At 41.4% G+C, this 12,397-nt stretch overlaps 1 protein-coding gene and 1 pseudogene across 1 annotated transcript; both read left to right on the top strand.

Annotated features, from left to right (window-relative positions):
- The first annotated feature begins 3,960 nt into the window (after positions 1-3,960).
- Positions 3,961-12,327, top strand: LOC145489367 (sodium/potassium/calcium exchanger 5-like). The gene is made up of 3 exons (XM_081468331.1): positions 3,961-5,008; positions 9,632-9,918; positions 10,384-12,327. Exons 2-3 carry the CDS (start codon positions 9,674-9,676, stop codon positions 11,705-11,707), a joined length of 1,569 nt encoding a protein of 522 aa, XP_081324457.1. The 5' UTR covers positions 3,961-5,008; positions 9,632-9,673; the 3' UTR covers positions 11,708-12,327.
- On the top strand, positions 7,061-8,866 carry LOC145489370 (sodium/potassium/calcium exchanger 5 pseudogene; annotated as a pseudogene).
- Positions 12,328-12,397: the final 70 nt, after the last annotated feature.

Genomic DNA, 12,397 nt, shown 5'->3' with positions numbered 1-12,397 from the left:
TCGTTGTTATTTATTAGGGCTAATGTTTCAATATTGTTAGGTCTATCTTCATCTTACTAGTAGGCCGCGGGAAAGCAATTTTTCTGGCAACTGTGTCCTCTCTGTGAGATAAGCTTCAGCAAAAATGTTAAAAACTGTAAGCCAATGCTTATCGTTGTAAAGTAGAAGATCATTTAAGGCCTCCCTTGAATAGACAACACCTTGTGCAATTAAATTGTTATAGGCCACAATTGCGAGCTGAGTGGCGAGAAAAATTGTCTGGTGCGAAACAACTGATTTTGCGACCTTTTGTGTTGCGACGGATTCATAGAGGGTGATACAGGCTCAACCACGTTCCCAGGGTCCCCTCTGTACCTCGGGAGTGGACCCTGAGAACGAGGTTGATAAGTTTTTCACTATTATGCGGACGCTCAATGCTCAAAGGCTCTCACTGTTATGTTCAAAAGGCGTCCCTGTTATGCTCCATTATGCTCACATAAAAAAGATAATATTTTCCCTTAACTCCTGCTTAACGCTTATTTAATTGAAGCGTAACCGACACCTCATTATAATTCTCCATTGCGCTGGCTTGATTATCACGAAATGAGTTTCTAGTAATGAAAAAAGTCGCTCAGGTGCCATAGGCCCTTTGCAGGATCCGGTCACATGATACGGAATTAATTATGCTGGGACGCACGTTACACAGTGGGACTTTCAAAACAAAGGAAATTCGGGCTGGACTGGTACGAGTTCCTTTGTTTTGGAAGTCCCACTGTGTAACTTGCGTTCCAGCATAATTTATTCCGTACTATGTGACCGGATCCTGCAAAGGGCCTATTGCAAAACATTCTCGCATGCTGAAGCCCAATTTGGAAGCTATTATTCCAGCATAATTCTCGATCCTTTTGCCTCTCTATTATGCTCAAAATAATGCCGGCATTAAGTGTAAAACTCTAATACAGGCACAAACTCCCATGTAGAATAAATTTCTGTGAGTCCTTTTTCTGATCTTTGAAGGAAACTGAAACTATTGACTCTAAAATTTGGAAGAATGTTCAGAATCGATTCTGTTGCAATCAGAAGTCCCCTTTAAATTTTCACCGTGGGCCAACTTTCCATGAGTAAATTAACCGTTACGAGACATCTACTCAGTTTAATTTTAACTCGCATTTCTCTACAGGCGCTGGTGCGGCCGCCATTGTGGTTATTACAATAGCTGGTGCTGTAAGTCCCCCTGTGATTCTTGCAATAGCCAAACATCGTAAGTTAACTTCAAACCAATGGTGGACGTACACGCGTAAACAGCGATATTTTGCCATCGGCTGGAGTGTGCTCGTTGGAACTCTTATGCTTCCATTGCTGGCTCCTTGGGGAATTTACAAGCTGTTTAAAGTTCTCGGTGCAAACTTACTTCAAAACACAAGCTATTGGATGAAGCTTCTTGATTCCCACAGCCGAGGCTTCGAGGAAGAAGAAACCTATGAAAACTCTAGGGACTGGCCGATGGAAAGTGTTGACACCCACCAGGAAACGGCCCTCTTGGTTTTGGAGAGAGAAGAGTCAAATACTGATGGATGTCAGTCTAGTGCAGACCCCGCCCAGATACAAACAGAACCGAGTCAACCAATACCACCAGAAGCTGTTGGTTACAACGAGGGGTTACTAGATGAGGAAAGCTGCTGTGTGGAGGAAAACTTCGCTGATGTACCACCTGAAGCTGTTGGTTACAACGAGGGGTTACTAGATGAGGATAGCTGCTGTGTGGAAGAAAACTTCGCTGATGCAAAGAGAGTAGGCCTAATTTTAGGCTCGATCAAAGAAGAAGACGATGGGCTTGAGGATTTTGAAGATTCGTGCCATATATGCAGAGGAACAGTGTGGAAACCGGGCCATGGACGAGACGCTCTCTCAGACGAGGAAAATGACGATGGTCGTCGAGATACTCAGCGGTTATGGGCAAGGAAAGCGGTGTCCGACACGCATTTCGATATCAAAATACCAGATGAAGATTTCAAAGCACGTCAACTTGTCCACGGTCTGTGTGTAGCTCATCAAACGTGTGATGAAACAAAGCAAGCGTTCAATGGGGAAGAAAATCCCTCGTTGCAAGCATTGTCAGAATGGCGACAATGGCGAATGGCAAAAGAAAGCCGCGACGAAGATGAACCTGTAAATAATGTACTCACCAAACGTTTACAGGATGCAGATCAAGGGGAAGAGATACGCAGTATTCCCCAGTGTCAAGAAATAAAGGACCTACCTGAAAAGGGACCAAAGAAAACCAAGAAACGACGCAAACGGCGGACTGACAAGCAACTTGCGAGGGAAAATCTTGACGTCAGTTCATCTGCGAGTGAAGCTAATGAATCTCTGCGCAAGAAAGAAACGGACAAAGGAACAGCGAAGTCACAGTTGGTAGAGACCAAAAACACTGCTGAAGCTGAAAAGGAGGAGACAGAGCTACAAGCCGAGAAAACAACACCTCGAAAGTCTCGCAAAGCCAGGCAACCAACGCGTGAGATGGCAAGAGACAAAAGAAAGACAAAAACGAAAAAATCCAAGTATCACGAAGAGACATTGCCGAGAGGCGGAAGAAACAAGCAAGAGGAGCAACAAACACATGTAGCCAGAAGACAAATAGCTTGTCGTTTTGGTACGAGTTCGCCAAAGAAAGACGAATCCGAAAGTAAAAATTTCCCTAAACAGAAAGCACGTGAGACCCAAGGTAAAAATCCCTTTACAGTGTCTTCAAAAGGTGTAGGCGTTGATGCTTCTAGGATAAAGATCGATGATTTCAAGAAACTAAAACCAGTTGCCACTGCGGTGTTCTCAGCGAGCAGTGAACAAGACATTGTAGCACTTTATGATGAGATTGATTAATGGCAAGAAACGATTATACGTAAAACAATGTAAATTCTAGTGAATTAGAAATCTAAATTTTATTTTGATAATAAGTTTCCGAACTGTACATTTTCAGTATGTCCTTATTTCTTAACATAATGTAAACCTCATATTTCTGTTTCGTTTATTTACAACACAGAAGATGATTTATGTTTGCAGTTCTTCAATAATTCTTTAAGCCGTACAACTATGGAACAAAATTGAACTATCTCTATAAACATTATATTAACTATAGAGTTTGACTTAATTGATATCCCTGTACTTAGTTTGTCCAGTAACTTGCAGATCTGAACAGAAATCGCCTACTTCACCGTCAGTTAATACTGTTTTGGTCATGAATAAGCTGCAAGAAACATGTAAAAGCTTTTATTTTACCAATAATATTACGATTCATTCATGAAATATTGTAAAAACATCACTAAACATTTTTTCTAATAAAAAGTTTTGTCTCGTATTATTTGCAGTTTGCTAGCTGCATATGTTTTCCCTGGTTTGCTACAGGAGAGCTTAAAAGTAATGTTAAAAGAACCGATTTTTAACCCAACAACGTTGCGTAAAAAATCGATGTCGTGTAACATGGCGCGCATGCAGGGCGACTTTCAAGGCAACATGTTGCAAGTTTTGGAAAGCGATTCAAAAACCTGCAACATTGTTGCCCGAATTTTACATGTTTCGTTAAAATCTTCTCGTTGCCGACCGTTGCCGAAACAAAGTAGCGTCAATTGTAAATATGTAAATAGCAATTTCTATTTTAATTTTTCGTTGTCAAATATTTTGTTGCTCGGAAATATTAGCTCGTCAAGCTACTCTGAAATTCGAGCTTAAATAAAGTTTATGTATGTGTGTATGTATGTATGTATGTATGTATGTATGTATGTATGTATGTATGTATGTATGTGTGTGTGTGTGTGTGTGTGTGTGTGTGTGTGTGTGTGTGTGTGTATGTATGTATGTATGTAAACGTTGTGTCGTGTAACATGGATTGAATATCGGCGTTAAAAATTGACTCGTGTGCAGCGACAACAAGGACAACGCCTAGTCAGATCAGAGAGAATTTATATTTTAACAGCGAAATTCGCAATTGTATAGATCTGTTCAGTACACCAATGGCTCTAAGAACGTGCTCAGTCTAAATGTGTAATGACTCCGTTCAATGCCAAATGGAAATACGAAAAATTAGCCGTCGTCATTGGCGTTCCTCAGACTACGCAGAACTCGGTCATTTCACGTTCTTGTTTTGTAGAGGACGACAAAGAAATGCGCAAAGATTTATAACGCAAGTGCACAGCTATTGTTTTGCTCATTATATGTTAAACCTTTTGTTTGGTGACGTTCTCGTTGCCGTCGTCGTCGCGGTTTACTCACAAACTCCGGCTAAGCGACAGCTCCAAATTAAACCCACCAAGGATAAATGTCACGTTCCATTCAACCAGTATAACAACTGACGCGAGTTACACCCACAGAGTTAGTCTTGATTGTCAAAGCACCGATGAAGCGCCTAAGACTGTTGCTTTTCCCCCCACACGGGAGGTTAATCCATCGCAGGTTTCTCTCAGAATTTTGTCAACCAGTAACTTTTTATCCTTCGATCCAAGACTGCGGTAGTTGAAAGCCAGGATAATTAACGCTATAGCTATCCATCTATTAAATCACTGTCCAATGGATACCGTATTTGGTGTCGTTAGCCAGTCCTTCCATCCAGACTGCCAACAGGTGGTGAGTACCGCACCACATGTGCGGAGAGACGCTTTGTGAGAGTCTTGTGACAGTTGATTGTTTGATTGATTCATTGATTGATTGACTTATTTGTCTTGCCCATGAGCAACCATGACAACGCATAGCTCGGGTCACTGCGCCGAGAGGCATGGTGTCTAATTCTCCTGTTGTTTTCAGTCTACACTCGAGTCACCTGTAGCTCGCAGGTATATCACAAGAATTTAACACAATAATGCGGTAAAAGAAATTGAACTAAACCTAATCCTTAAGGATTTTTGGCGATCTCTCGTTAACAGAACAGTTAATACAATGATCTAGAAGGAGTCACCCACACGAGAGAAACTGGTTACAAAAAAACTTCATTGACAGGCATCAAGTGAAAGTCGGGTGAAAGATCATCTATTGTATAAAGGTAAGGCTTGTTCAGGTTGAGATCACTGGTGTTCCAATCTTGTTAGCTTTTTCATTTCTCCCAGCATGTAAACAAACTGCTACCGTCTGAAACGTTCTTAATTGTTCACGGTATTAACGCTTGTGCAAGTCCCATCTTTAAAGGCGATATTTGCGACGATTTTTTTTGCGGTGATCAGTTCACAAGCGATTACATTTACCACGATCCTAAACTTAACTCCATTGTTCTATCATGCGGTCGCAGTGAAATCGCCGGTCGTCTACACGGGTAACTGAAATCATCTTTTAAAAAACCTCCGCAAAGATCATTGAACAATGGCTTGTCAAGGCTTGTGTAAACTGATGTTAACATGAAAACACTGAATTTACAGGTCACGCTTGTCAAATTAAGAATTCCTCTGAGTTGAACTATGAAGCGAGAACTGGACAAATTAATTCTCTCGCAAAAACTGAATCATCGTCACTTTCTGAGAACAAAAAGATATTTTCCAATCTTACTTAAAAGTAAACAGAAAATCACTTCTCGCATTCAAATGGACGGCATACGAGCAAGAAATTTAAAAAAAGAACAAATTTTGTCTCGATATAAGTACCAAATAATTGCACACTCAATATTTGTGTTGATTCTACTAAATAAACTTTTCTCCGGAAATATTTTATAAACATTTATTTCTGATTCAGGGCAGGCACACAAACAGAGATTATTTTCAAGTTTCATAACAATATTTTCTCATCTGATAGGCAGAAGATTCTCTTAGAAGTCCTTGCCTCAAAATTCTAACAACTTTAAAAGTTGTTTTAAAGTAGCGTAAATTCAGACTTATTTTAATGAGCCACCTGTTGTGGTATGCAAAATATAGTATATATTTCCATTAATTTTTGTCGTGAAAATCCGGGAGAGTTTCTTGCACAGGATGTGATGTAAAATACGGCAAACGTTTTGCATTAGACGTATTATATATAGAACTGGGTCCAGCAGTTCGAAGGTTGGATAACGTTATCCACCCGATAAATCACTATCCAGCGGATAGCGTGGTTTGTTTTGTTAACACTTATCCTCTAGATAGCGATTTATCCGGTGGATAGCGCGTTATCCAGCCTTCGAACAGCTGGGCCCTGACCTTACGTGGCTGCCTTCGTCGATCAATACAGACCTTCCTGCATTCTAACGAACAATGGCGCCAAATCGTAACAAAAAAAAATCCGCCCCAACCTCGATCTGGTGCTATTCTTCGTACGTACGCAGAATGTCAGAAAGGCCCTTTCACGATAGCTGTTTTAACTCAGATATCGCGGTGCAATCTTTGATAAATTCGCCTGATCTTGTTGCAGCTGAATACTATAGTGAACATTTATTGTATGCGTGTTTTATTCGTGGAGATAAGATTTATATATACATTTTTTTCTGGAGCCCCTCGACTCGAAGGGTTCACCTCTTCAATGCTAATAGAATTAAGAGTGAATTTCTAATGGGACTAATTGAATCAATTGAAAAGCCACGTAATCTACCTTCTACCATTTTTCTGTTGAAATTTCATTTCATCACAAGAAATTCTGCTCTCCAGATTCATAGGGAAACTACTGATCACAAGAACAAACCTGATTGGGAAACGAATTGAAGTTTGGACACGATAAAGACACACAACATTGTACAACCTGCACTCAGAAAGAGTCATCTCAATAACACAAGTCGATCGACCTCAGTTTTCTTAACAAACTTCAAAGTAGTATTAGTAATATTCCTGTTCAGATTTTACCTCTAGTGGCATTTCCAAGAGCGACCTCTTAGGGCCCTCTTGAACAACTTAAACACTACAATCTTGAATTAAGCACGGATTTCTCGGCAAACGAGCACGCGTTCAAGTTAGGTAGCAAAAAAAGGACAAAGTCATCTATAGCCAAGCAAACTTTGGCGAACATTCAAGAATTATCTGTAAATTCAACATTTTCATTGGTAAACGGTCATTTTGGAACATTTTGTTTCGTTACGAAGTTCCCCCAAGGTTGCTAGTACCGAGTTGTGAAGTAGAGAGCATTAACCAATTATAGTTCAACACACCCGCTTAGCCACCTGCTAATATGGTCTATTGGTCATCCTTGGAGAATGTACCGTAAAATAATGAATTGAGGAGTTTCCTATACAGCCCACTCACTTAAATACACCCACGAGATCGCGAGGTTCTAGTCAATGGGAGAGAAAATATTTGGGTGAAGAAGTTTTTAGAATTTTTTTCATCTACGAGGCAGCTCTAGATCTTGGGCAACGCTATTTCCACTCAAGTCATGGGCTTAGAAGCTTAACTTTGTTTCATAATTAACCGCGGAGATCTTCTGCTAAATGAATAGTTTCTAACCTCGGCGTAACTTAATAATCAAGGTCACTATACCACTGAAGTGGCACGACCCTAGAATGTCAAGAGGTAACACGGTTTTGGTGACTATTTTTGGCTACGACGCACTTTGGTCAAGACGGCGTCAATCTTAAAACACTAAGCTGACAAATGCCGTGATCTAACTACAACATGGACCCAGAATATTTTGATAGTTCTCTTTCACTCGTAGCAAACGAAGAGTGTAAAATCAGATCATGCAGGCCTCCAAGAATCGAAGAATTCCCACCTGATGTGTTTAGCCAGGAGCAAAGATTCTACGGCGGTGTGGCGTTTCATCTTGTTGTCTGCCTCCATATCTTCTGCGCTTTGACAGTGGTCTGTGATGATTACTTCGTCGCATCGCTCAACCGAATCACAAAATGCTTGGGCCTCAAGCCAGATGTGGCTGGTGCGACGTTTATGGCAGTTGGAAGCTCCGCGCCAACGCTATTCATTTCAATAATATCGACATTTTTCACCGAAGGAGATATCGGGCTTGGTACAATAGTCGGATCGACTATATTCAACACGCTCTTTATCATAGCCTTATGTGGTATCGGGGCTGGCTTAACAATGAGACTGAGTTGGTATCCGCTTTTCAGGGATTCTACAATGTATATAATTAGTGTATTAATTCTGATGGTCGCATTATACGATCGGAAAATCCACTGGTATGAAAGCGCCGCATTTTTCATCTCTTATTCTGCGTACATTGTTGTTATGTACTTCAATACCAGCATAGAAAAATGGTCACAGAAAATGAAAGGTCAGTTAATAAAACGAAACGAAGAGGAAGATTCTGAATCCAACGAGCAAACTCAAGACAGTGCGATGGAAACTTCAGAAAGTCATCACTCCGACGAGGCGGAGAATCGTTTTAGAATGCCTAAGGGATTTTTTGCTAAAATAGTTTGGATTTTCACGCTCCCAGCCATAGTGTTATTCTACCTAACAATTCCAGATTGCCGAAGAAAGGAGTGGCGAAAGTTCTACCTGGTAACGTTCACGATCTCTGCTTTCTGGATGGGCGGGTTATCCTACATTCTAGTATGGATGGTGTCTATCGTGGGATACACTTATAGTCTCCCAGAGTGCGTCTTGGGCATGACGTTTCTTGCTGCAGGCAGCAGTCTCCCAGACGCCATCGCGAGTTTGGTAGTCGCAAAGCAAGGCAGTGGGGACATGGCGGTCTCCAACTGTATTGGAAGCAACGTTTTCGATATGTTATGCCTAGGAATTCCGTGGATGATTAAAACCACTATCACCGCGCCGAACAGTGTTGTGTACATTCAAAGCGAGAACATATTTTTCACGTCAGGGATTTTAATAGCAAGCATCATTTGTACCGTTTTGTTAATAGCCCTGAACAAATGGCGACTAGACGAGAAGCTCGGCGTGATTTTCCTCGTCATGTATTTGCTTTTCCTTGGCGTAGCTACATTTATCGAAGTGTTGCCTTGCTGTTAAAGCCGGTGATTAATTTTGGCAAACCTTTGGTTAAGCACTAAAATTGTAGGAATGTTACAATAATGTTTGCGCTGTTTGCAAGAGCACAGTGAAGGAATTTCAATAAAGAAATTCAGTTGTCTACTTATAGAGTTTACTCTCTGTCTGCCATACTCGCTTTCCTGGTGAAGCCGAGCATTTTATCTCAAAACGTCCTTCATGGCGAACGGCCTTTAAAGCGGAGTTGAATTTGGTCACGTGATGTATCTTCAGCAATTGTGATTGGTTGCGCCAAAACCCGCTCAATTGCAAGGGCAATCAAATCTGGCCAATCACAACAACGCAGAACTGGAAGTTCAAGCACACCACCCATGCTAAGCGCGGTTAAACGGGTATTCGATCAAATTAAATTTAAAAAGCCTTTTTTTTAAGACTGACCAGACTTTGCTATAAACATCGTTTTTAATTTGGCACTGCGTTATTACTATTTACAACTTATGAGAACTTCAACTCATTAGTCAGAAAGGACATAACTTTGCAAGTAAATTATGTATCTGCTTTGCGTTTGCCTGGCTCTTTGTGAACGACGTAATCCACAAATTTACAACTTGTTTAAATTGCTGCAATCAAGCAGCACAAAGATGCATTATCCCTCTGCCCCCCTCCCAAAAAAAAGTAAAACAAAACAAAACAAAACAAACAAAAACATAGATACTGAAACAAACTCAGGTTTACAACAACTGCAACAAAAAAGTAGACAATCTTTTTTCAAATGATAACTTTTCTTGAATTTATCTTTGACACAGGTGTTCTAATTTCTGGTAACCGGACGAGAAGGTAACCTAACAATGACAGAAAAGTTTCCAAGGAAACTCAGCGTGCTTCATCACATCCGGCATGTGAAGCGACACTTCTTCAACTGCAGCAGCCATACTATCATCAATGTACTGCAATATGAGACACTATTTTCCCTGCAGCAGAGGAGGAAAGGCGCCATTGTCATACACACTTTGGTTTGTTTGTATTGCTTCGGGGCGTTAGCGGTATTGTGCGATCACTATTTTTGTGCTTCACTTGAAAAACTCTGCAGACGGTAAGTAATGATAAAATAGAAGTTCACAATTAGAAGTATAATGTCTCGAGCTAGAATGGCTTTTACAGTCGTCTTCGACGAGTGAGTAACCAGAGAACCTAAGCACTTTAACTTTGCGCCAATTGGTTCGAGGGAACGTGCTAGTGTGTGTTCGTCTGCGCCAGTTAGAAGAGACTAGTTTTCGCGTCGTTTCTCTCTCATATGAAGTATACTGCGCGCCAAAATTGGGCGCAAAATGTGACAGCGGTCGAGAAGTCCCACCTTTCAGTATTGTGAAGAAACTAAAATGTACTGAAGAAAGAGTTCGGGTTTATTGCGTTTTCCAACACTGGAAGAGGGGTTAATCGTTCGAAAGACACAAGTGGGTGATTTCAGGTAAAGACCCGAAGTAAGTAGATATGAACCACGAACAAACGTGAAAAAAATTAGGCTAATACAAGTTCAATATGTGACTGTTTTCCACAGGCTCCGCATTCCAACAGATGTCGCGGGCGCGACATTCATGGCTGCTGGTAGTTCCATGCCCACCCTGTTCATTGCAATCGCGTCCGTGTTCATGGGCGAAGGTGATATAGGCCTGGGCACTATAATTGGCTCAACAATGTTCAATATTCTTTTCATATCGGCGATTTGTGGGCTGTGCTCTGGTATGGCGATAACCTTACACATGTGGCCGCTACTGAGAGATTCTATCGCGTACACCGTTCATCTAATTGCTTTACTGATTGCCATCGAAGACAATATGGTTCACTGGTATGAAGCAGTAGTGTTTCCGTTCTTGTACTGCGGTTATATAATCATCATGTGCTATAATAAAAGACTGGAAGGATTGTTCGAGAGACTGTGCTCAAGGTTTTGCGACTTTCGCAAAGGATTTGAAATGGTCCCAATGGAAGACCCCCGGGAAATCGCAAAGGAGGAAGCTACTAATGAAGACGGCACCGCAAAATCCGGGGGAGAAGAAACTAGTGATAAAGGAGAAAATGTTGATGAGACAGATAAAGAAATCACCAACAGTACAAACGAAGAAAAAGATAAAAGTGACTCAGATAATTCATGCTCTCATATTCACGGTTTTTCACCGAAATCGCCATTCGAAATTCCCAAAACTTCTTTTAAATTAGTTATCTGGGTTGTCATGTTGCCGATCCAGTCTCTTTTCTTCATCACCATGCCCGACTGTCGAAAAAAGGGCTGGGAGAACTGGTACCCAGTTACATTTGTAGTATCAATTCTATGGATGGCCATCATATCATACGTACTTGTATGGACCGTGTCAATTATAGGCGAGACGTTCGACATCCCAGAATGCATCATGGGATTGACATTACTGGCAGCAGGCTCTAGTGTCCCGGATGCAATGGCGAGTCTCATAGTCGCTAAGCACGGCATGGGGGACATGGCGCTAGCTAACTGTGTAGGAAGTAATATTTTCGACATTCTTTGCCTGGGGCTTCCATGGTTTTTAGCCACGACAGTCGTTCATCCAAACAGCGTCGTTTTAATTCACAGCGGTCACGTGGTTTACACGTCTCTTTGTCTTTTCGGCACAGTTTTTGCGACATTGTTTGTAATTCATCGAAGCGGTTGGCGGTTAGATAAACGTACAGGGTGCATACTTTTGATTACTTACGTTGTTTTCTTATCAGCTGCTGTTATTCTAGAGGCTCTGCCCGGAGGACCCGGCGGTCAGAGGGATGGGCCCAAGTTAAGCCCACATCACCCTGGTCACGTGCCACATAAAGGACTGGGACACCATAAGAATGCTCCTTTGAAGAAAGTCACGTGACCTATCGAGGTTACCGGAGCTGGCGCTCAGAAAGACCACGTATCATATGGTTACAGTATCTCGTGTTGTCGCCGAGGCAGTTCTCTGTGTATTTGATTCGGTAAGATATCTAAGCAGTCGGAATCTTTAGCTGCTCTATAACAAGACTCGTATTTGATAATAATTATAAGAAATTAAGCGCTTGACCGCGCGCCATAAAGTACGTTTGTAAGCCATTTCACAGACAAACTTCTTAACCAAAAATAAAACCAGACATTGAAACGTGGAATCTTTCATGAGCCGTATCAAATGTATTAGGTTCGACGCATTAACTGTTTGGCGTTTTAACCATGTCTCAAAGTTGTAACATTCCATGGCTCCTCCGATATATCTCGATGAGAGTGGCTCGAGAGAGTTAGCATGGCAGAGCAAAATTGTCAATGCTACCTTGTCCAGTGAAAGGGCAAGTTCCTCGGGCAAATCGAAGTTCTTGCCCTTGAGACCCACTTGCACCTCTTGCCACTATAATTGTGCGCTATTCTATAGACTCGCTTAGGCCAGTAACCGGTAAGTTAGCGAGGTATAATTTTGCACGTTTTTTTTTAACGATAGATGTAAGTTTGAGAAAGAACAAGCGAAGGCTAGCCTCTGTGTAAACATGCTTCCTTGAGCGAGTAGTAGAAATGCCTTCTATCGAATAGAAGAAAAACT

The sequence above is a fragment of the Orbicella franksi genome, chromosome 6 (genome assembly GCF_964199315.1).
Source record: "Orbicella franksi chromosome 6, jaOrbFran1.1, whole genome shotgun sequence".
In the NCBI taxonomy this organism is placed as follows: Eukaryota; Metazoa; Cnidaria; class Anthozoa; order Scleractinia; family Merulinidae; genus Orbicella; species Orbicella franksi.
Note: the sequence above shows the minus strand (reverse complement) of the source record. Positions and strands in the feature narration are given on the sequence as shown.

Excerpts from the sequence above, each read along its gene's own strand:
- LOC145489367 (XM_081468331.1), top strand. The coding sequence starts at position 9,674 with ATGACAGAAAAGTTTCCAAGGAAACTCAGCGTGCTTCATCACATCCGG. Across the intron at positions 9,919-10,383 it reads CTTGAAAAACTCTGCAGACG|GCTCCGCATTCCAACAGATG; the intron begins GTAAGTAATGAT and ends TGTTTTCCACAG.